We start from the raw sequence: 25446 nt of genomic DNA, 5'->3' as shown, positions 1-25446 counted from the left end.
AGATGAATGGGTAGAAGGGGCTAGAACCTAATGCCTTAGACAAAGATCACAGAAATGGAGAAAGCCTAGACTCTGGAGTTCTTTGCTACTATTAACAACTGGCAAAATAATTTCCCTTCATTTTAATAGAGCTAAAGTATTAATTCCCTGGCTTTGATGGGCATGATTTCTTGCTTTCTTGGGCACAATTTTAAAAATTGGTAACAAGTTCTAGAAATTGGGGAATTTTGTGAGTGGTTAACAGTCTTGCTTCTAAATAAAGAAGTCCAAAGGAGTCTGAGAAATGGCTAAGCCAGCCTATGGTTCTGGGTGATTCTCCGTCACAGTGGAGAACTGTTAACCACATATAGAAACTCAACTGCTAATGGAACATCATCTCTCCTGTCCCTACCACCTCCCCCATCTCCCTGGCTGCTATTCTGGGCAGACTTTCCAAATGAAATGAGAGTAATCATCTGGAAAATGATTTCAAAGATGTCACCATGTGGATCCTACCCGGAGGGGCCACTCCAACAAGGGGGAAGATACAGTGTGCAGCTCTTGGACTGGGTGGGAGAAACAGGCCTGACAGATCCGTGTGAGCCAAGGTCCCACTTCACACCTCTCATGGCAGGCCCCTTCCTCATCCCTCACCCTGTGGACTTCTGCCATCTAAACAAGAGCTTTCTAACACCAGAGCAGCAAGGACCCAAGCATCTGCATGCGACTTTTAGAGCACATTTTCTTTTTAATAAAACATGATCACGTCTTGATTATTCAAATGGAAAGGAACAGATCTCTGAATAACCCACATAAAAAAAATCATGCTGGAATCATATTCTTAAGTATATAATTTAAATACACACATAATCTTGTGTCTACATACACACACACACACACACACACACACACACAAAGGGCAAATACTTTTCAACAACTCAGATATTCATTGTGACATTCTCGAGCAGTCAAGACATTCAAAACTAGATCAGTTTATGCATTTAGACACAACTACATATAAACATTTAGCAATTTGTATTCCCATAATTACACCATCTGGAAACCCTGAACAAAGGGAAAATCTGAAATAGACCTAGGAATTTGCCAAGAATCAGACAGCAAATTATACATAATCCTAGCTTGTATTTACTACTTAGTTGTAAGGCAAGCTTAGCGATTCTTGAACCTATTTCTTAGCTGCGATCCCCTCTTTTATGTAAATCTCAACCTTCTCTCTCTTCTTCACTTCTATCCCCTGGCCTTTGCATGCCTGTGTGCCCTCTAATTCACAAACAAACCCCCAGGGTAAGGATCAGGGTTGCTGGCCTTGCATGTGGTATGCAACACCACTCAACGCAAAACAAAACAATGGGTACACCTGCCCACTCTGGATTCTGCCTGCCTGGGTGCAAATCCCAGCTATACACTTAATAGCTGACTTTAAGCAAGTTACTTAACCTTTTGGTATCTCGTTTCCTCATCAGCAAATGAGAATTATAGCCCCTATGTCATCAGGTTCTTGTGAGGATCTGATAAGATAATATATGCCGAACACTTAGAACAGAGCCTGGCTCACAGTAAAGTTCAAAAAAGGTTTGCTATTATGCAAACGACTATAAAATTAAGAACAATGATGATTTTTATTTCTTCCATGCTCTGGCAGTACCTGGTTTGATTTTGCTGGCCTCTTTTCCTTTTCATGTTTGGATTCCTTTTGTTATCAGTGAAGTCACAGAGCAAAAGAGCCCACAGGTGAAACCAAACCAGATTAAAAGTAAACCAGAGGTTGACATTTATTTTCAAACCAGCATCAGAGAAGTTCAGTGTTCCCATTTATAGAGAGCACCCACCTGGGTAGAAGAGTTTTCAATAGCTTTAACAAAGGGATCCATAATTATTCCTATTTTAATAGGAGATTTCTTACCTGGCACTCCACTCGGTGGTATAACGTGGTAAACAATGGGTGTCTGCCCCCTGGAAAACTGTTCAGGAAAGGTCATCATAAGGGAGCATTCCATTAGAATATCACAACCACAGACAAGAAGCAAAAGTCATTCCTCATCGGATATTAATCAAAGATGGTAAATGGTTACACTTCCTCAAATAAATGTACATCTATTTCTTTTTATCCTCATAATACACCTGTGAAGCAGAGTTAACAGGTATTATTATAGTTTCTCCACAGAGGAAGTAAAGGGAATTTTACCAAGGTCATGTAGCTCTCTGTCCTGTACCATATTGCCCAAACTTTGGCAAGTCTGTTTCCACCAGCCCACCTACCATAGCCAGGAACACATTTCACCAGAAAAATAGGTAGGTAGGCCTATTTAGAATTCCATTATTGTAACTTGGTATTTTGGAATCTTGAAGGATTTTAATTTTCTTGGCAAAAATTTGCTTACTTAAGTTGAAAGGATTGCAACTTAAATTATCATCAACACCTTTGTAGGAATGAGCAAGCTACAAAAAACTGGAGTTGGGTAGGCACGCAAGTGAGGTGTTTGTTGAGAAAATGGATCATGGCTCTCAGGAGAAAAAAGGATTCAAATGATTCAAGGAATGGGAAGCAACATTACTCTTTGAGAAGGGGGAAAATAGCCCTGATGGAAGAGGTGGAAGTCTATGAAAGCCTGGTCATGGCCCTCCAAATCAGCTTTCTATGTCCCTTCCCCCAAAGTATATTCTCTGCTAATCACATGCTCTAGAAAGGCAGGGACAGTGCCTTACTCAGTCATGGTTATACTCTTATGCATAGCATGGTATACAGAAGACATTCAAATTTTTGTGAATGAATAAAGTGGCCCCATCTGAGATGATTGATATGGTACCTGGAAGTAGAGGGGAGAAAAAGACAAGTCCAGGAATTTCATCTTACCTATAGGCATCTGAGTTAGTCCAAGATTAGTGCATTTCATAGTCAGGGCCAGTGTGAACAGAGAGGCATAAGAACGGACTGACCAGGCCAAGGTTTGACCCATGAGCTAACAACATTCAGGAAGAGACTTGGTTTCCCCCTCCTGTGACCCTCACTCTCAACCTCCTCTAGATGCCTACACAGCCTTCATTCCCCATAAACTACACTGCTTCCCACTTGCAAATCAAGTGAAAGCAAATTATTTAGCTTGGCCTGCTTCCAGCATCCCAGGAGTTCACCTTCCCAGGCAGAATACCACCAAAGAATAACTCCGTTGTTAATCAACAGCCCTAATCAGAGGAGAGAACCAACAGACATTTCAAAAAAGCTAATGGTGGCTCGGCAAGTGTGAGTTTTATGTATTGATCCACATAGCTACACAGCCTGCCATCAAGGCTAGTTTCCTCCTTCTAAAAGAGAGGGTTAGAGAACAGGTCACAGAAAGTATGTACAGTCAGAAGGTCAAAGTAAGAATGCCATGACCTCACCAATTGAGAGCTGGCTCTGATCTCACCAAAAGATAAGGATTAACACAATTCCACATGCCCCTGCCAAATATGCACTCCACACCCTGGACTCCCAGCCTCCTACTGTACCCAGGCCTTCACCTCTCCCTGGGGTGCCCTTGGACACTGCCATTGGAAATATATCCTAGGAGCCTCATGAGGTAGAGTAGTGGTCACCACCTCCCCTTCTCACAGACATTAGAAACTGAGGCTAAAGTACAATCAAGTCCAGACCAAATAAGGACACATGCGTCTGGATTTCCAGTTTGAAATATAAGATCTACGGCTCAGTCTGTGAGCCTTCCACAAGAAGCATGGGGGTGGGGGTTGGGGTGGTGGCAGGGGGAATAGAGTGACTCCTTGATCACTCCCTCCCCTTCCTCAACATGGTGGGGTGGCTCAGAGTTAAACCTCAGAAAGAGCTTCACTTGTGATTCCCTCTGAGCTGACATGACACAAAAATGGTGTATTTCTAAGGAAAACAGGCTCCGTCCACCCACCAAGCGAGAGACATGACAAAGTGAAAAATTAATGAGCTTCCAAATCAAGCTTCCCACACGCTGATCCCTGAGCCCGAGTGAGGTCAGCGGCAGCAAGATGGGGGAGAGGAAACACAGCAGATCAGGATAGCGAAGCCACAGCCACCAGCTGCTTGATAAACCTTCTGTGAGTTGTTCAAACTTGTCAGCGCCTGCAGCAGGCTCTTTGAAGTGGACTGGCGAGATGGAATTAATTTTTAATACTCATGGTTCCCCCAGTCCCAAAACAAAGAGACACACCGTGTTTTATTTAGCTTGGAATGCCTCTCATTAACTGCATCCCCTGGTGATTTTTCATCAACTCGCCAAGCTAGACGAAGCACTTGAGGACTTGTTTTCTTTAATGTGCAATTTTAGGAAGTGCTTCTCTTCTCTCCCCTTGCTCTCCCTCCCTATCTTTAATAAGTAGGAAAACTACTATCTGGGGTGAAAGGAACATCAAAACCAAAAACAGCATGGTGGTTAGGGAGGGTGCCTGGCCATCCATCTGCTGTTACATCTACAGAGACAGTGTAGAGGTGGTGGTGTGGGTCTTAATAAGAATGTTTTTTTTTTTCTTTCTGCTGCATATGTGCAGAAGCAAAATTCCAGAAAACAACCTTCTCTTGAAGTGAGAGACAAGTTGTTAAATGTGAACTGACGGCAAATTCCAAATTTGTAAATGGACTGTCTATATAAAGAGTGGGTGGTAACAAGGATGATTTGCGGGGATGAAGTCTTGCTCTAAAGGAGCATTAATGACTAATACTGTTATGAACAACCCTTCAACAGAGGCACCGTATGGGAAGTACAATCATCACAAGGAGCACTGTCAAACCTCAACCTTTTATGAAAAGTCTAGCACCTTCCCTTTTGAGAGATTGGTGTAAAATTAACCTGAAATGGACAATAGGCTGAACCAAACATAAAATTAAGACCAAGTATACATATTGCTTCTCCAAAATAAGTTAGGCATTAGCTCATAAACTCTCCCTCTCTCTGCTTCCATTTGGCTCTAAGTTTGAAGGAGAATGCCATCAGCAAATGCACTTTCAATCTCGGGTTGGAAAGAGTAGTAGAAATAGAGCACAAAGCAGAGGCAGAGGTACAACTTGGGTCCTGAGTCCCTTCATCCTACCAAGACTCAGGAGAATTGCAGCTATAAAATGAAACACTAACCCACGATGATCATCTTTGTGGCTCCTCTATGGGCTTCAGTTTAGAAGATTTAGAGTCTGACACAAGTTCAAATCCTAGTCCTTTTCAATTCCACATGTAAGTGAAATCATACAGTATTTGTCTTTCTCTATCTGACTTATTTCACTTAGCACAATACCCTCTAGTTCTGTCCATGTTGTTGCAAATGGTAAGGATTTATTCTTTTTTATAACTGAGTAACAGTCCATGAAAGAAAGAAAGAAAGAAAGAAAGAAAGAAAGAAAGAAAGAAAGAAAGAAAGAAAGAGAGAGATGGACATCTGGGCTGCTTCCATATCTGGGCTATTGTAAATAATAAACATAGGGGTGCATATCTCTCTTCAAATTAGTGTTTGCATTTTCATCAGATAATTATCAGGAAGATAAATCACTGGATCATATTTCTATTTTTAATTTTTTTAAGAAACCTGCTTACTGCTTTCCCCAGTGGCTGCACCAATGTACATTCCCACCAGCAGAGGGAATACAGTCAATAATATTGTAATAACTCTGTATAATGACAGATTCTAACCTAGACTTATCATAAGGATCATTTTGTAATGTATCAAAATATCAAATCACTATGATATATACCTGAAAGTAACAGGACATCATATGTCAGTAAAAAATTAAAAACAATTTTTAAAGAATCCTAGTTCTGTCATTTACTACCTAGAGGACACAGGAAAATTATTGAGGAGATGGGCAAATTATTTCATCTCCCTGAGCCTCAAGTCACTCATCTGTAAAACCAGGATAATAAATAGGTAACCCATATAATTGTTGCAAGCATCAGATTAATGTACATAAAGCATAGAACCTGACATCCAAGTGCTCAATACTTAACTTGCATTGGTACAGACTCAGAAACCCCACAACCACCATCCACCTTTCTTCTTACCCTGGCGAAGCAGACTCTGACTTGTAAGTTGCCTGTCGATAGCACAAAAACTCCCTCAGACAGCAAACACACATTGCTCCATCCTTAGAACCCACCTGGAAAGTACAGTTGTCCCGTGGTCCTGGACTTGGGCTGCCTACCACCTGTCCCCCAGAGTGCACTTCCAGGTAGTACAGCCCCTCATGTGCTTCAGACAGCAGGGATCTGCAGGCAGAAAGTGGATGTCCTTGTGAATCAAAGACAGAATTACCGAAGCCAGCCGCCCCACCTGACCACTTTAAATTTCCTCCCTGCACCTGTGAAATGGCATTTACCAAGGATTCCTACGTCTATTTGCCTTCTAGATCCACTCACCTACTAGACTTTAAAGATTGGATCCTCAGGAAACCATCAAAACCCTAGAGGAGAAAGCAGGAAAAGACCTCTCTGACCTCAGCCGTGGCAATTTCTTACTTGACACATCCCCAAAGGCAAGGGAATTAAAAGCAAAAATGAACTACTGGGACCTTATGAAGATAAAAAGCTTCTGCACAGCAAAGGAAACAACCAACAAAACTAAAAGGCAACCAACAGAATGGGAAAAGATATTTGCAAATGACATATTGGACAAAGGGCTAGTATCCAAAATCTATAAAGAGCTCACCAAACTCCACACCCGAAAAACAAATAACCCAGTGAAGAAATGGGCAGAAAACATGAATAGACACTTCTCTAAAGAAGACATCCGGATGGCCAACAGGCACATGAAAAGATGTTCAACGTCGCTCCTCATCAGGGAAATACAAATCAAAACCACACTCAGATATCACCTCACTCCAGTCAAAGTGGCCAAAATGAACAAATCAGGAGACTATAGATGCTGGAGAGGATGTGGAGAAACAGGAACCCTCTTGCACTGTTGGTGGGAATGCAAATTGGTGCAGCCACTCTGGAAAACAGTGTGGAGGTTCCTCAGAAAATTAAAAATAGACCTACCCTATGACCCAGCAATAGCACTGCTAGGAATTTACCCAAGGGATACAGGAGTACTGATGCATAGGGGCACTTGTACCCCAATGTTTATAGCAGCACTCTCAACAATAGCCAAATTATGGAAAGAGTCTAAATGTCCATCAACTGATGAATGGATAAAGAAATTGTGGTTTATATACACAATGGAGTACTACATGGCAATGAGAAAGAATGAAATATGGCCCTTTGTAGTAACATGGATGGAACTGGAGAGTGTGATGCTAAGTGAAATAAGCCATACAGAGAAAGACAGATACCATATGGTTTCACTCTTATGTGGATCCTGAGAAACTTAACAGAGACCCATGGGGGAGGGGAAGGAAAAAAAAAAAAAAAAGAGGTTAGAGTGGGAGAGAGCCAAAGCATAAAAGACTCTTAAAAACTGAGAACAAACTGAGGGTTGATGGGGGGTGGGAGGGAGGGGAGTGTGGGTGATGGGTATTGAGGAGGGCACCTTTTGGGATGAGCACTGGGTGTTGTATGGAAACCAATTTAACAATAAACTTCATATATTGAAAAAATAAAAAAATAAAAAATAAATAAAAAATAAATAAAGGTTGGATCCTTTGGCAAAATGTAATTGTTTTACTGAAAGTCCTTAAAATTAAAAAAAAAAAAACCTGTCTTGTCAGAATCGTAAGTTCATGGGACTTTAAGACTTGGAAGGGACATTGATAGTCTAATTCTAGTTTCCATTAAACATTTTTGACAGTTCCAAATAGATTAAGATATTTATGTGTGTGAACACCATAGGTCAGGGGCAAAGTGGGGCTTGAATCCTAGGCTCCTCCTGATAAAAGGAATTGATTTTACATGTTACCCCAAAAATTCTTGACTTCATAATAGCCAAGCAGCTCATGAACACTTCATATATCCATCAAGAAAGTCCAAGACCCTCTCTCCTCTTTTCACAAATATCACAGTGATTTCCCTGCCTCTTTGATGCTGCCATTCATGTTGATTTTTGTAAGAGGGGGAATATGATCAATAAGGAGCTAGCATTAAGAAGTGTGTCCCCTACAAACCTTCTCATCAAAATCTTCAGTATGACTTTAAATATTTAAATCTGCACCATCCAATGCCATGAGTGGTTAATGAACACTTGAAATGGGGCTAGTCCCAAATAAGATGTGCTAGGAGTGTAAAATATACACTGGATTTTGCAGACTTGGTGTGCAAAAACTATATAAAATATATATTGTTAATAATTTATATATTGATTGCATATGAAATAATATTCTGGATATGTCGAGTTAAATAAATTATTAAAATTAATTTCACTTGTTTCTTTTGACTTTCTAATGTGGCTACTAGAAAATTTTAAATTACATTTGTGGCTTGTGTAATGTTTTGATTAGACAGTGCTGATTTAGAGGCTATGATCCCTGTTTTGGTGAAAGCAGATACATCTTTATGATAATGAATATGAGAGTACTGATGATAAAATGTGCATTTTTTTCACATTAGAATGTTAACTGAATACTTTTTAACCAACAAGTACATATAAGACATAGTGTTTCTTTTCCTCTAAAAAGATTATTTACATAAATGGTGCATATTAAAATCATTAGTATGGGGGACACCCATATTAATTAGTATGGTTCAGTCTCAGTTGGTTAAGTGTCCGACTTCAGCTTAGGTCATAATCTCACAGTCCGTGAGTTCAGCCCTGCATCAGTTTATCTGCTGTCCACACTGGGCCTGCTTTGGATTCTCTGTCTCCCTCTCCCTCTGCCCTTCCCCCCAGCTCTCCCTCTCCCTCCCTCCCCCTCTCTCTCAAAAATAAATAAATAAACATTTAAAAAAATTAAATCATTAGTATGTTGGGATTGAGGGGATAGATCTTCAGAGTTTTGATCTTCAGAGTTTCATGGCAAGTTCTTGCAGGAACTCTATGCCCAAGTATACCATAAAACCTAAGGAAAAGATGCAACCCAGTTTTAAAACCAACAGCAGGGCTACAAGAAAGTTCAGTTCGACAGACATTTATGGAGCATCTTCTCCTCACAAGATACTGTGCTAAGTACCGTAAGAACTACAAAGGTGGTGTTAAACACATCCCCTGTCCTCAAGGCACTTAATTCTAGGATGAATCTGAGAAGTGAACAATAGGCATAAAGTCATGAGAAACGTAGAGCTGAGGCACAGGGCCGCTGAGGCCACACATGCCATGCCTTTGTGTAAACTGCAAAAGGTGCTTCCTCCTCAAAGGTGTCGTAACCATCACTTGGATTTCAGCCCCTATTTGTCCCCCTTTCAAAGAAGGGAAAGATCACACTCAGTTGTATATTCAGGGAAGAGGTGACATTCGCAGGTTAGGATTTCCGTAGACACAAATGGAAGACAGGGAGCCTTCCTGAAGGAGGGAACCAAAAGCAAAAGGAAATGATGATTTTTTTTCTCTCAACCAATGATCCACTTTCATGCAGCATCTCTAAGATATGAGTGGGGAAAGAATGAATAGTGAAAACTTCGTAAGCCAAAAAAAAAAAAAAAAAAAAAAAACTTAAGTAGGATGAAAGATGGATTACCTGGAATCCTGTACAAATCATACCAAAAAGGAAATACACTGAGGAATAAAGCAAATTTCCTTTCTAACTGGTTTTGGGTTTATGCTCAATCATTACGATTATGCCTAGTTCAAAAGATGAGTTCTTTAGATGGTAAAATGGCACTATTTATTGAAATCTTGATAGTGACAGAGCTCCTTACCACCACCACCAACAAGAAAACACAGATGAAAACACAATCCAACCCCTCCTTATAAATATCTCAGGTTCTCAAAAATCTTCCTTATATTCTCATCCTCCCTTAGGCCCTAGAGCCCTGATAGGAAACTCTGGTGAAGCGTATTTACAGGCAACCTTTTTAAAGCTGTAGCTGATAACCACAGTCTGCAAGGGTTGCTCTACCAAAATCCACGAAGATAACCAAAGCACTCAACCTGTCTGATCTTTCTCACACCCTGACAGGAGTACCTGGTCCTGCACATCACCAGTGGCAAATCCAAGAAGACAGGAGAGACGTCACAAGGGATGCTCGGCAGGCCAGGCACAGCCACGTTCACCAGGTGTATCTCCAGCTGAGAGCCATTGGTGGGATAAAGGAGCTCTAAGTGCAAACCTAAACACAAGGGAAAGGGGAATTTGAGGCTAAACAGAGCTGTAATCCACACAGAACATAAAAACATGGCCACACAGGAGCACTGTGAGACACTGAGCTTGCCTAAGGATTAAATTACTACTCCTCATTTCCAAATGCATTTATGACTGCTGTGTAAATGAATGTTCTCATTTATGGGTGTATAAAAAAGAAATTTTCTCTCTCTCTTCAGGTCCATCCACTTAAATCCAGGCATTTTTCAGCCCTCAAAATTATTCTTTACACTGGTACAGATGGATAAACTAAGCCATGGTTTAGAAGTTCCCACATACAGGGGCACCTGGGTGGCTCAGTCAGTTAAGCGTCCAACTTCGGCTCATGAGTTCGAGTCCCGCGTCGGGCTCTGTGCTAAAAGATCAGAACTTGGAGCCTGCTTCAGATTCTGTCCCCATCTCTCTCTGTCCCTCCCCTGCTTGCACACGCTGTTTCAAACATAAATAAAAATATTTTTTAAAAAGTTCCTACATATAGAATCATCTGCAAGGAAGCAAACTAAGATTCTGGCGAACACATTGCTAAGTTCTATGCTGCACTCTTCCCTATCTCATCTACAGTTCCTAGGGTCCCATCCCCGCAGCTTGGGATAAGAAGGTGGATACAGGCATAAAATGGTGTGATGTGCTCTGTTTCTGTGATATCAGCAAGTGAGCATGTGGAAACACAGAAGTCAGTCAGTGGGTCCAACACCCTTCAGGCCCTCTTTCATACCTGTCCTTAGCCAAGGAAGAAGACTCACATTATTTAGGACTCTTAGTAAGTAAGAAACTTGCATTTGGTAAGACCCAAACCTACCATCAAAAAGGACTGTGATCCACGTTCCCCCAGCAAGACTACCTTCTTCAGGCTCAATGTGGAAACGCAGGGAAGACACTGTAAATAAGAAAAACACTGGTTTTGAAGTTCAGATTCAATACACCTGCTTCCCTAACGTTATAAAAACAAAATTTAGCATTCCTCAGAATCACCAGGAGGGTTTGATAAAGCACAGATTGCTGGGTCCCACCCCAGAGTTTCTGATTCAGCAGGTTTAGGGTAGGGCCCAAGAATTTACATTTATGACCAGGTGCTGCTAGTTCTACTGGTCTGGGGATCACACCTTCAAAACTTTGATCTTAAGGAAAGTTCTGTCTGATCCACTCTTCTTGGACACCCAAAAACCTAGTGTTCACCAGAACAATCCTGAATTCCTACTTTCTTTGGAAAGGACCTCAAGGACACATTTGGCTTCTAATTAAACACATAATATCTCTTGTTTCTTTCCCACCCTTTAATCAGGTAGTCATAATTTAGCCACCAATTATTTCTTACATATCCACTTCCCAGAGGAGAAACTTCTAGAAGTTTCTGTTCCTATTTAAATCCTCCTGTCTCCATATACCATCCTCTAGTTTCCTCCTTTTAAATATATCAGAGCACCTCCCCAGATGGATACAAAATTCTGTAGATGTTTGCCTTGCCGTCTCAGAGAGAGGCTGAAGCATGGATCAGGGCTGGAATTTCCTTGAAAACAACAATACTATAGACTACACATGCTGGGCTAGATTGGGTTCTCCCAGAGAGACCATTGGCTGAACATGGCAACCAAACCCTCATCTTTGAAGATCTCCTGGACATGCCTCAGCCAAGGCAAAGTAAATTCAAGGAGCCATCAAGAATCAGTCAACTCCTCAGTGAGGTCCTAGATAGGCAACATGCTATCTATAGAACATTTTTCAGTTCTTATATCAGAAAAGTCAAAGGATAATCCAGGCCATGCTAACTCTGGGTAGCCCAGGGCTTCCATGTACATTTATGTAGGTGGCATAATGCACAACCGAGGATGGTGGGGAATCAGTCACATCAACACAATTATTCACAGCAGTCCCAGCCAGGCCAACCCATGCTTCCCCCTCAAAAGTGTATTAGATACTTCTACCTAAAGCAGACCAAAAACGAATACCATAAAAAGATACCAAAGATAAGCAAATTCACAGAGAAAATTAGAGACATGATTTGGGGAAAGAAGAGTTTAATACAAGCAGTTATTAACTGCTAAGACAAGATAAACTATTCCCTTTGGGAAGATAAAGCAATAAATCTAAAAAGAATTACATCACATGGCTCAAAAACGAATTCTAAAAAGAAGGTTATAAATTACTGTTAGAAGCTCTAGATTATGACAGCAACCTCCACTGGCCATTAATTCATATGTGTATATATATATATATATATATATGAATGTATATGTGAATATGTATATGAATATATATGTGTATATCTGAATATATATGTAAATATATATGAATATATACATATATTCATAGCTATTTAATATATAGCCTGCAACTAAACAGAAAAAAATAATTTTTAAGCACAGAAAATTTACACCCAGAGCAGATACTTGAAGACTTCTCCCATATAATATTTTAAGTATCAATAAACTAGTTCTCAAGGCAACTTGTTGTTCTCTATCTATAATCCCTTCGAAACACATCCTACTCACCTGCCAAAAGTAGTATTTCAGCACTCATCAGAGAGATCAGCCAGCCAGTCATCCTGTCCACTTAAATCAATCCTTTCAAAATTGCTCAGATATTGAAAGCATATTCAGTTTTGTTGGAGCAGCATAGCTTTTGTGCTTTATAAAAAAATAACAAATTACTATCATTTTTTACTTACATACTACTACTTTATGGGGCCAAAACTTGGGGAATTAAGGAAGTGATACCTACATGGCCCTAGAGTCTTCAAATCGACCCACTATCCTCCCAAGCTCAGGAGAAAAGAGTACTCTAAGAATCTCATATAAAATCATCACTATTTCACCTCCTCCCCATTTCTCACCAACTTATTTTATGCATGTTTAAGCTGGGTAAATACTGATAGCCTCTTTCAATAACTCATTATGGAAAAGCTTAATTTAAAAAAATACTAAATTCTAGATATCAAGATACAAGTTAATGGTAGTTGCGCTGTGAGGGGTAGGGTAGGTTGTTTTGTTTTGTTTCTAAAAGAGTCTCGGGGGCACCTGGGTGGCTCAGTGGTTAAGGGTCCAACTTCAGCTCTGGTCATGATCTCACAGTTCATGGGTTCAAGCCCCGCGTTAGGCTCTGTGCTGACAGCCCGGAGCCTGGAGCCTGCTTTGGATTCTGTGTCTCCCTCTTTCTCTGCCTCTCCCCTGCTTGCTGTCTATGTCTCTCTCTCAAAAATAAATAGACATTAAAAAAAAAAAAAAAAGAGTCTCAGTCCTCCAGGAAACCAATCAACACAAAAAAGTAAAAAGCTTAACAAAGCAAATGTTAAGTATGGTACTGGGTTGAAAACATGGTACTAATGGGAATTTGGGGAAAATGGTCTCGTCCTCACAGCAGAGGAGAAAGGGAAGAAAGAAATGGAGGAAGATAAAGCTGGAGCCTCCAAACTAGACCCCATGATTTCAAGGTCTCTCTACCCCATTCCACAGGCCCAGCTTAGCTGACCTATCTTCCTTAAACCCTGTCCTTTACTGTGCCATTTTTCTACTCAATGCTTTTTTAATTCAATGCAAAACCTCCACCACTACTAAAATGACCCTAAGAATACCTCTCAGGACTTTTATCAAGATTAACTGAGGTGCTATATGCAAAGATATTAACACAGGGCCTAACACGAAGGAGATACCCCACAAATGTTTTCTTTTCAAGGGCTCTCTATTTCCAATGCAAAGCCCTGGCTCTGACTTTTCAGTCTGGCCCTGATCTGGCCCCCTACCTTCCCAGCTTTCCCTGGCATGGCTCTCCAAACCGAACGAACCCTTCTCGGCACTGGACAGTTCCCCTCACCACCTCTCAGACAAGCCTTCATCAGGTCAGCCCCTTTTTGGCTCCTGAGGGCGGCTTTCTACACTCCCCAAACTCTCTCATTGTGTAATGAAAAGCTGGCCTTCCTTCACGGCCCAGCTCAGGTGCTGCCTCCTCTGCGGTATCTGTCCCCCATGTTGGTTCCACAGAAGGCAAGGAGAGACCAAGGAAAGAGGCAGACAGACCACTCCAGATTGGAAGGCAGCAGGTTCAACAAGCAAGGAAACTTACCTACCGGGTTGTCTTGGGCATCCTCAGGATGAGTAAATCTCTGCACCTGCCTGTCTGAATCTTAAACGTTTCATAGAGGCCTCAACCGGGTTCAAACACATATACCAGGCAGGTAGTCTCAGCACCACAGTGCTCTCTCAAGGCTGTGACCTGGTGGTCTCTCTCAGACAGGTGGGAAGAGTGTACATTTCAAGGACGGGGGAGGGAAAAGGAGCCTCCAGGTCAGCTCTCGGGTCAACTGGAGGTCATGACCTCTCAATGATCCCTCCTCCTAACCATTGTATGCAATCTCACCTGCGCCCTCTTCTGCTGTGCCCAGAGTGGTCAGCAAGGGCTTTCACCAGCACCGAGGTGGCTCATTTGACAGCCACTTGGCTGCACTTAGAGGCAGATACCACAGCAACACTATAGGCACATGCAAAAGAAAACATAGATTAAGATAATGATCCTCATTATAAGTAACATTTTTTTCCCATCAAGAGTCCCATGATCCAAACCGTTCACTTACCAAGTCTCCAAGGCTGGGGGTCAAACTGATGAGGTTTTTGGGGGTGACAGTAGGGTTCGTGGGGTCTGGAGCCCACGACCAAGAAAGAATTTTTGAAGACATCTTTGGTGCAAAAAGGTGACTTATTGAAGCAGGGGGCAGGACCGTGGGCAGAAATTGCTGCCCTTGGGACCATGAGGAAAGACTGGTTATATCTATGGGGTTGGGGAAGGTAAAGTCCAGGGGAAGTTTTTAGTGAGGTTTTCATATGCTAAAGAAGCCTCACTGGATACTGGAGGCCTAGCTATTGTCAAGCTAAAGTTGATTTTCCCTCTAGCAAAGCATTAATTAACAGGAAGACAGTAAGGAGTTCCTGGAGAAACATTTTACTCTGCCAGCCTCAAGTATTTGTCAATGGGCAGCAGGTTACAAGGAAATTGAATTCTATCTGCCATTTGCTTCTGCCTTTGTTTCACATATCTCTATGGAGGGGTGACAGAAAGTTAGGTCCTGCAGGACTGTGATCTCTACCAGTTCATCATTTGTTGTTCCCCTTTCCTTTGTTCTTGGGCAGCCAGGAGTGCCTAGGAATATCGCACATATCCCACCTGGGAGTGGGAGGTGGTGTTTGCGGCCAGTCAACTTGCCTTATGCTCCCTCATCAAAATCACTCAGGGCATTCACTTGTGTTTTTGTGATTTAATTAGCAGACTCAACAGGTGTGAACAGACAACATTCTGGCACAGGTGCCTCTTTTAGAGGCAATAATAGTGTCCAAAGCCGTCCTGTTTTGGAGGATAGTTTTTCTCATTAGAGACATTTGTGTATTTGGTAAGGACAGACTTTTGCTGGCTATCGTTTAAGGCTTGCTGGGTGAATGCAGTAAGGGCGTCTGTGTGTGCCATGACATCCTACAGGCCAATGGAGGGACAAAGACGGTGGCCAAATTGTACCAGTTGAAAACAGAACACACCCACCTGGCCTTGAGGAGGGGGAGTTTGGCAGCTTTAGGCACCTGACCTGGTTGTGCATGCCATACATGTGGGCCAGGAGAGGCAAGGGAGAGAAGATGAACTGGGGGAAGCATATGCCAGATCAAGACCTTCACCTTCTCCTTCTTTCAATGATGCACAGTCCATTTCAGGCATAGTACATTTCAACAGGTCCAGCTTACAGCAGGACAACCGGATCCCAGAGGAGACTGAGCAGTTCCCTTTTACCAGGGATGTGAAGTAATTCACACATTCCGGCACGACATCCCATTGCAAACTCCAACAGATAATGCCTTTCCCAGGTATGATGGGCCTTGGTGTTCTCAGCAGCATTGCACAGTGATCCATAGTGAGAGTTGGGGCGACTCTCACGACTTCCATATCATTGCCATTTTTAGTGTCTTACTAGGAGTCCCCATTCTGGTATATGGGGTAATGGTCCCTACTGATTTTTCATTTGAATGTATTAAAGTCTGGGATAGTATTTTAGCCCATCCAGCCCAATTATTTTACTTGTTAGTAATTTAATCTACTGCTTTCATATTACATTTTTTCATTCTACCAACCTGGTTGCTTGCAGGTTATAAAGGGAGATGGGACCTACATTCACTGCCATGTTGTTTTGCCCAGTCTTTTACATCATGACCTTTGATTTTTGTTTTTCTTTTGTTGTTGTTGTTGTTGTTTTTTAAGTTTAGTTATTTATTTTTAAAAGAGAGAACTCACGCACACACAAGCAGGGGAGGGACAGAGAGAGAGGGAGACACAGAATCCAAAGCAGGCTTCAGTCTCCATCACTAGTCGGGAACTCCACTGGATGGCCCCAGACTCCTTTGGTAATGGCCTTGGATGTTGTTTAGAACAGACATGATGTTAGTGCATTAACCTAGTCACTGTATTTGGGGGGCAATATAATATCCTGGGCCATATGCCATCTTATTTGGGTGCTGTAGTGACCTCTCTTCATATGTGTGCAATCTGCTTTATCTACTGATGGATCAGTTGCTAGGGTTTATACCTGGGCTAGGGCATCAGCTTCCCAGATTGCAACAGGGTGTCAGTACCTTACAATCTGGGATGTGGAAGACAGTGAGGACTACTTCAGGCTCTTGCTGATGGACCAAAATGTCTTTCTACATATCCTGACCCCTCAAGGACTTATTCATGAATATCTATCCTTTGGCTTCCAATTATTTAAGCCATAGGGTTCATCTCTGTAGTAAAGTCCAACTGTCAGTGCAAAGGGTTAACAGGCAGGATGCATTAGTGATCACCAGCCAAACCACAGGGTTCAGCCCATTGGCTGTTGAGGTTCATTCCTACTTCGATCCAGATGGTGTTGGTGTCGGTCTGAATGGTAATTACAGTCCATATAGAAGGTTGCCCTGACTAGACCCATCTCTATACCAGGCATGGGTAGGAATTTCCCCCATTTCCTCTCTACAGGCTGCCAGGGCCTCAGGGGCTACCACAGGAAGAGGGGTGGGAGCATCTGGAGGATCTACATACTCAACATGGGCTAATAGCACCCACATTTTTGAGACAGTGGGCTCTCTCTCCTCTGCTGCAAATAGCCAAGCCACTTAGTCAAAGTGGGGGGTTTGGCCATGGCAGAGGTGGGTCAGTGGGACATATTTTTAACACATCTCTTGATGGGAGGAGAAGTTTCTATCATGATATTCTGTTCCTTCATGAGACACTCTACCAGGAGGAACACTGGGAATACTGCTAGGAGCCGTTGTTCTATGGGAGCATATTGGATTTCTACCCCCTTCTAGAGCTGGGACTAAAACCCTAGGGGTACTCTGTCCTTTGGTTGTCTCTGTTATAGTGCCCAGCCCATACCTTGTGGAGTCACAAACATGGTAGCCCTGCTTGGGAGAGGCCCGGAGCTTTAATCTGCTTTACTAACATTTTCGCTTTCTCAAAGGCAGCTTGTTGTTTTGATCCCCAGTTCTATATGTGCCCTTTCTTTACTAAGTGGAGTATGGGGTGGAGGCATGGTACCAGGTACAGAATAAACCTCCAAACCCATACAAAGGCTTGCATCTCTTTCATATTTTTAGGGGTTAGATAGGCTCACACCTTATCAATCCTAGCTTCTGGGATGACACGCATCTCATCCAACTAAACAACCAAACACTTCGTGGCAGTGCCTTGGCCCTGAATTTTCTGTGGGTTCAATGCCCATCTTCTCCTGCACAGATGTTTCAGCAAAGCCTACAAAGTGTCCTGCAGCAGGGACTAGTCTTCACATGTTAATATTCTATCTCATCAATGTAATGGGCCCATTTTATTGATGTGAAGGAGAACAGGGACAGGTCTCCTATTACCATCTGGTAACATTGTGGAGCCGTGTAGGTAGCCTTGGGGAAGCACCTGAATTGTCCATTTTGCCCCTCCGACATGAAGGCAAAATTGATCTTGTGACTCAGTAGCCAGTGGTATACTACAAAAGGCATTTGCTAGTCTGGCATAGGATGGTACATTCATAGGATTGTGTCCAAGGCATCTACAATGGTAGCAATGTTGGGCACAGCCATATGCATAAGTGATGGGCACCACATTAGTCAATTTTTGGACCCTATGATCATTCTCCATGAGCCATCTGACTTTTTTTTTTAATTTACATCCAAATTAGTTAGCATGCAACAATGATTTCAGGAGTAGATTCCTTAGTGCCCCTTACCCATTTAGCCCATCCCCACTCCCGCAACCCCTCCAGTAACCCTCAGATTGTTCTCCATATTTATGAGTCTCTTCTTGTTTGTCCCCCTCCCTGTTTTTATATTATTTTTGTTTCCCTTCCCTTATGTTCATCTGTTTTGTCTCTTAAAGTCCTCATATCAGTGAAGTCATATAATTTTTGTCTTTCTCTGACTGACTAATTTCACTTAGCATAATACCCTCCAGTTCCATCCACATAGTTGCAAATGGCAAGATTACATTCTTCTTGATTGCCGGGTAATACTCCATTGTATATATACACCACATCTTCTTTATCCATTCATCCATCGATGGACATGTGGGCTCTTTCCATACTTTGGCTATTGTTGATAGTGCTGCTATGAACATGGGGGTGCACGTGTCCTTTCAAAACAGCACACCTGTATCTCGTAGATAAATGCCTAGTAGTGCAATTGCTGGGTCATAGGGTAGTTCTATTTTTAGTTTTTTAAGGAACCTCCATACTGTTTTCCAGAGTGGCTGCACCAGCTTGCATTCCCAGCCATCTGACGTTTTTACTCACCATACCCCTCTGTTGAAAGCATTATGGGCAAGGCCTGCAATACCCACTAGGTGCAGTTCTTGGATAGTTTTCCTATTTCCTTGTGTCCCCCAAGCAATTTGACAATTGTTTGACACAAATATTGTTTGACACTTAGCATTCTTCGAGGGGGTGGTGGACTTCCTGATACCCAGCTAGTGTTTCTCCTCAGCACTGGTTTGATTACTGTAACCTGGAGGCAGAATTCACCAATTAAGTTTTGCAGAGTTTGACCTTGTAGGATATCAATGTCCAATATATCCTCTGGCATTGAAGAAATAAAAACCTTATATTCTTGTCGGGGAGGTTGCCCAATTTGTAGTGTCAAAGGGATCTCCCTGACATATGTTTATCATCTGTGACCATCAATGGTGCTGAGGGAGCCAGAAAACTTCTGAGGGTTACCATGCATTAGAGTGCACTTAGCTCCAGTGTCCACCAGAGCTACCATTTGCTAATTTCTGGGGAACCAGTGAATAGTAAACAGCACATGAGACCTCTGACCTCCTTCAATTACCCTCACCTAGAGGCAATCCTGGGCTGCATTCTATATGGAAGTTGTGGGAGGCACCCACCCCAAATAGGACCATATCCCCGAGGCCCCTGCTAGAGAAGATGGGGCAACAGGGATGGTAGGGGGAAATGGAGCTGGTCTGAACTGTTGTTCAGGTTTTAAGGTTTTCCATAGGCCGACCAACACAGCATTGGGTTGCCAGTCTGTCTTTTCAGGTGGAGTCCTGAAAACAAGGACATCAAACCAAGGTTGCATCCTCATTACTTTGATCAGACCTTTTACAGCCAGTTGCAATAGCTTTTAGGCTTTTTATTTTTTGGTGGGGAGAGTGCAAGCAGGGGAGGTGCCAAGAGAGGGGGACAGAAGATCCAAAGCAGGCTCTGCATTGGCAGACTGACAGAATTGAGCTCAACGTGGGGCTCAAACTCACGAACTGCAAGATCATAACCTGAGCTGAAGCTAGATGTTCAACCAACTGAACCACCCAGGTGCCCCACTTTTTGGCTTTTTGAGTTCCCCCTCTGTCTCAGGTGTTTCCCACAGCCCATACCAATTCCCATGATTTGTAAGTTTCACCTAGATCAGCAATGGCTTGCCCAACATCATAAATGTCTTGTCCACACTTGGACTCAGCATGGATCTCAGCAACCCATACCAGGAGTGAGGGCACACTGGAGTACCTTGGCTTTCATTTTTGCAGCAAATGTGCCTTCAAAGACAAGGGTATAGATTTACTATCTCATTTCCAATTCCCTAAGAATTTGTTGTACCCCCTCTATCTATTTCCACAGACCCATGTGCCCAGGAGATCCCCCCTTATTGGGCCAAGCCTCCCTGCAGGCTAGAATAATCCAATATGTAAAGAAGTGAGTCCTTTGAACCCCTGAGCACCATGCAGGTATACTGGAGGGCAGATATGTGGTGACGTTGCTATCTTCTCTGCCTCCTGGGCCTGGTCAGAGAAGCTACATGAATCCTTTTGTCCATCTCACAGCATCACTAACCATGCCCAGATACTCACCCTGACCTTTTGCTGGATTTTGGCAACTGTATCAGTAAGTTCAGCAGGAGTATATTCTCTCATGAATGCTTCCTGAACTGGGGGGCTGCCCCGCCAGCTGGGCTTGCCATTGCTGTGCTTTTGTTCTTCTTTGTATTAGGGGTGAGATGACACAGGGTCCTTTGTCCATTTCACAACAGCCCCCTCAATATCCTCCTCTTTGCTCTCCTCACTTCCCCAGGGATTCCACTTCCTCACATCCCAATCAGGCACTGTCATACGTGCTGGGATCTGAATCCAGGGCATTTTGTGCCTTCCTAGCTTTGAAACATGGCTCACAAAGTTCTTCAACTCCTCCTCCTGCTCTCCCACTTTGTCTACCAGCCCCAGAGCCAGCAGAGTGGTGGATACCTGCATGTCCTTCTTTAATCTCAGCTCTGCTTCCAACTTTCTAACCTGAGCTTCAGCCTGTAGCTGGGCATCAGTATCTGGCCAAACCACCAATGGCAGAGGACAGCCCACTGCAGGAGATGTGCATTCCCCTTCTCTGCCACAGTGTACTCTGTTCAGTTTCTCCAACAGGTGCATTAGTCCAGCTGGTGTTTTCTGGTGTTCCTGTACTCCTATGGTGGTCCACAAGCATCTACCATACAAGCCACCCCTCCCTGCTTAGAGGTCGCTGGTCAATCCAGAATTTCGCTTGCAGATACCTTTTCTTTGGTCTCCTGGCTGGATGGCCAATTGTGGTCTTGCAAACTGGCCCCCATAACTCAAAGTTCAGGGAGAGACCGAAGAAAGAGGCAGGCCACTTCAGATGGGAGACAGCAGGTTTAGGAAGCAAGGGAATCGACATATGAGGCTTGTCTTGAGCAGCCTCAAGAGGAGTAGATCTCCACCCCTGCCTGCAGAATCTTAAAAGTCCAAATAGAGGGTTTAACCGAGCTTAGTCACACATACTGTCCAGATAGTCTCAACAACACATCACTATCTCAGGGCTGTCTCCTCTAAAACATCTCATGCTGTGGAAACAGGGGGACAGGGGAGAGGGTGAGGAGGCTCTGATTGTCTGTGTCCAGCTCTGGTTAACCAGTGGTCATGTCATCTCAATGACCTCCTCCAACATCCAGCCATTCCGGTTCTTGTTGCCCTTTCCTCTCTGAACCTTATGTCCTGAGCAGCCTGGACCACGTAGTGCATATATGCTTATTCTTTTAAATTATCTGTTCCTCAAGTCCAGAGCCTGGTCTTCTATTTCTACAACCATCTCTGTGCAAAGGTCCCACACAGTATTTAGTAAATTCTAATCGGTGAATATATATTTAAAAACTCTATGCCTGGCTTATCTAACCTGAAGGAAATGACTTTCACACATGAGAGATGAGCAGAATCTATGGAAGCTCAACTAAAGAGCCAAATGCCTTGGATAATGTCCTGATGCCTGTTCTGGAGAAGCTGCCGAGCTCCTCCCGGGTACCCCCAAGTCAGAGGGCACAGACAAAATTCTTTGAAAAATACTGGCTATGAAATGTTCTAAAAGTTAAAAACTTCTACCGGGCTTTTACCCAAAGAATACAAAAGCACTAATTAGAAAGGATATATGCACCCCTATGTTTATTGCAGCATTACTTACAATGGCCAAAATATGGAAGCAGCCCAAGTGTCCCTTGATAGATGAATGGATCAAGAAGATGTGGTATATACACATATACAATGGAATATTACTCAACCATAAAAAAGAATGAAATCTTACCATTGACAACAACATGGATGGATCTAGAAAGTAGATCCATCCATTAATGCTAAGCAAAATAAGCCAGTCAGGGAAAGACAAATGCCATATGATTTCATTCATATGTGGAATTTAAGAAACAAAACAAATGCACAAAGGCAAAAAAATTAGGCAAACCAAAGAAAAGACTCTTAACTATAGGCAACAAACTGATCTTTACCAGAGGGGAGATGGGTGAGGGAATGGGTAAAATAGGTGATAGGGATTAAGAGTGCACTCATCTTGATGAGCACTGAGTAATCTATAGAATTGTTGACTCACTATGTTATATTCCTAAAACTAATATAACGCTGCATGCTAGCTATATGGAATTAAAGTAAATTTTTTTTAAATAATAATAAGAGTTACAAAATTTACAGAATTAAGTATGTGTATATATCACTAAATATACATTTAATTTATATTTTTAAGAAAACAGACTAGCAAAAATACTTACGTCATTTCAGAAAATATAAAAGCCATAATAAACTCCCAGAAAAAAGAATACCTGCATGAAACTTAGAATAAAGTATCTTATAGGTATGTCTTGATTAAGAGAATCCAATATATAAAATCATCTATATTTAATTAAACTCCACAAACATTTATTATATTCCTAGTACATGTGGGGCCCTGTGCTAGGAGCTCAGGAAACAGACAATATGAGTATATGCCTTCAAGTCCTTAGCAGATGAAGTAGGGATGGAAGCCACTTGCATTTATGAAAGGAGATCTGTCATGTCTCAGTGGATTCAACATGTTTTCCTGTAAGTTGCAAAATTCTCTACATTTTTACATCTATTTGGAAGAAGATTCAATTTTAAAACATTCAATTTTCCAAAATACATCTACTGCATAGGAAAAGGTACCCAAGAGTATTTGCTACTCCATCCAAAGAACAGGATCTGACTTGCCTGTTACACCCTACAGAATATCCTCAGCACAGAAGAGTCAATTTTCAGTCTGGCTGCATGATTTTAATATTTCATTTCAATGCTTGCTCCCCAGCCTGAGACAATATAAGTAAATATTTACTTACATGTTGGTTTTCTTAAAATTCTATGCTCAGACCTGCACCGTTTCCTCTAGAATAGAGCAATCGAATCAATAAGTATACTTTTTCTTAACATGATTAATCCACTAATTCTTCCTAAGGATAAACTCAGCCTCCACTTAATTCTTTTAACCAGAGAATTTCCAACCAGAGGAGAGTGGTGTGCATTTGGTCAAGTCTCCTCTCACCTCCTGCCTCTCTCTGCTCTCATTCCTCCACTTCCTCTTTTCCTCCCTCCCTGATAAGCTTCCCCTCCCTGAGAATTCAGAGACAGAGTGGCAAGGTTGCTAATACAGACCGTCCATTCCTTTTGATCACCACAACATTGGCAAGGGGTACAATACCTAGAAAAGAGACGGCAGAGACATTTCTGAATCAAACGGTACCTTTTTTGTTCCTGTCCCGTTGTGACTCAAGGGAGAAATTATCTCTCCTTTCTAAATGATCTTGTTTCTTTCTTGACAAGCACCGATGGCTGTGTTATCTGGTTAGAGTCCAGCCCTTAGCTACTGTGCAGGTAACTCACTCATGTTGGACTGTAACTCACCTAACTTGTTTGTGTCCTGGCCAAACATGCGCCAAAGTAGAAGTTCAGAGCTGACCATAGGGCAAGTTTAATGATTAACAAAAGCTACTTAGGCTTTTTCCTCTGGGTCTTTTATTAATGACCAAAGAAAGAATGTCTTACATTTTTCTCCACTTACTGCATGTGCCCAAACAAGAATTTTAAGTAAAGGTCCACCCTGTGAGACAAACAGGCATTCAGTGATTGAAAGAATTTGCCAATAAGTCAGTGACCAAACACAGGGCCCAGGACAAAGGGCCACTGGAAAGCTGGTCCCCATTCATGACCGGTCTTTTCATTAACAAGAATGACTGGTAAGTTCTGGGCTGATACTCTCACTACAGGGGTGGGTCTCAAGAAGCAGAGAAAGGAAGTGACTTCTTCAAAGTCTTGCTAAGAAAAAGCCCATTAGCCCTCTTTGTTTTTTTACTTTCCTCCCTCCCTCCTGACCTTGCTTTCTTGACCAAGAAGATGTCCTTGACTTTTACTCATCACCTTCTAGTAGGACCTAGACCATGGGTCTCAGTCATTGGTTTGACTCTCTTGATAATCAGAGATCAAGCAGACCCAGAAGGTCAGCACCAGCCACCTTTTCCATTGGTTCATGTCTGACCTCTTTGTCTCTGTCCCATCATCCATTCCAATTTACATCACCAGCTTTCTGATCATGTCAGTCTATGCCCAGTGGTTCCTGACCAGAAGTAATTCTCATCTTTTCCCACCCTTTCCACTGGGAGAGGAGCCTTTCCAGTAGAAATTGATAGCCCTGAGTCTCCACCTCAAAGGACTATCAGCAGACGTAGGAAGTAACCTCAATAAGACCAGATTTAATACATGGAGATACAGCACAACTCTGATGATAATAGTGAACCTATCCTTTAAAAAGTACTGGAGGTCATACCAAATCTGTGTGTATCAGAGCTTGCCACCAGCAACACGCAAGATGCTCTTCTTCATGCTGCAGCCAGCAGTGTAGAGACAGGGTGCCTGACCAAGGCTGGGCAGGTACAGAATCAACCACTCTGCCATGCTGCCTGCCTGCCTGCTGAACCTCAGTTTCCACCTGGATCCCCCCCAACGCAGGTCAACAAGCACCGTCTGAGCCACACTTGTGTGCCTGGTGCATAAGTAGTGGGGAGGAAAGGATAGACCAGGTAGGGGAAGATAATCAAAGGTGATTTCAAAATTATTGGTATTTTTTTATTTTTGTAAAGGAAATCATATTCATGAATCACTTAGCTGATTCAACATTATTTTTTAAAAATATAACACAGTGCTTGTTGTCTGGAAGGGGGACAGAAACATGATCAGATTATATTATTATAGTGTAGTCAAGTCTCCTGATAAAGATGTAGCTCATGTTTTATTTCTTGTTACTTAAGCCAAAGGTTTCCAGAACTTAATCTCATCCATCCTTGAGTAAATAGCATATAATGGATATTTATAATTCTTTTTGCCAGCCTAGCTGTCAAGATTTTATCCAAAAGCACCCCAATTTTCTTATGGGTAGATTTGTCTCTTTGTTCTTGACCAAAAGAATCCTAATGGGTTTGGCTTCTGTG

At 42.4% G+C, this 25446-nt stretch overlaps 1 protein-coding gene across 2 annotated transcripts in view; it reads right to left on the bottom strand.

Moving 5' to 3' along the window:
* The window catches only part of PKHD1 (PKHD1 ciliary IPT domain containing fibrocystin/polyductin), a 488429-nt gene extending 464569 nt beyond the window's left edge, over positions 1–23860 (bottom strand). For both annotated transcript variants that reach the window (XR_002082091.2, XM_019457395.2), the window contains exons 1-6: positions 23706–23860; positions 12670–12804; positions 10980–11057; positions 10004–10148; positions 6110–6218; positions 1904–1961 (exon numbers count right to left, since the gene is read on the bottom strand). Coding sequence is in view for 1 of the 2 variants with exons in the window: in XM_019457395.2 (XP_019312940.2) it covers positions 1904–1961; positions 6110–6218; positions 10004–10148; positions 10980–11057; positions 12670–12721 (442 nt within the window). In the remaining variant the exon portion in view is untranslated. The remainder of the gene's footprint in view (positions 1–1903; positions 1962–6109; positions 6219–10003; positions 10149–10979; positions 11058–12669; positions 12805–23705) is intronic.
* Between the last annotated feature and the right edge of the window lie 1586 nt (positions 23861–25446).

The sequence above is a fragment of the Panthera pardus genome, unplaced genomic scaffold (genome assembly GCF_024362965.1).
Source record: "Panthera pardus isolate Hobbes unplaced genomic scaffold, ASM2436296v1 HiC_scaffold_17, whole genome shotgun sequence".
Classification (NCBI taxonomy): Eukaryota; Metazoa; Chordata; class Mammalia; order Carnivora; family Felidae; genus Panthera; species Panthera pardus.
The sequence above is the reverse complement of the archived record's forward strand: the minus strand, read 5'-3'. Positions and strand labels throughout refer to the sequence as shown.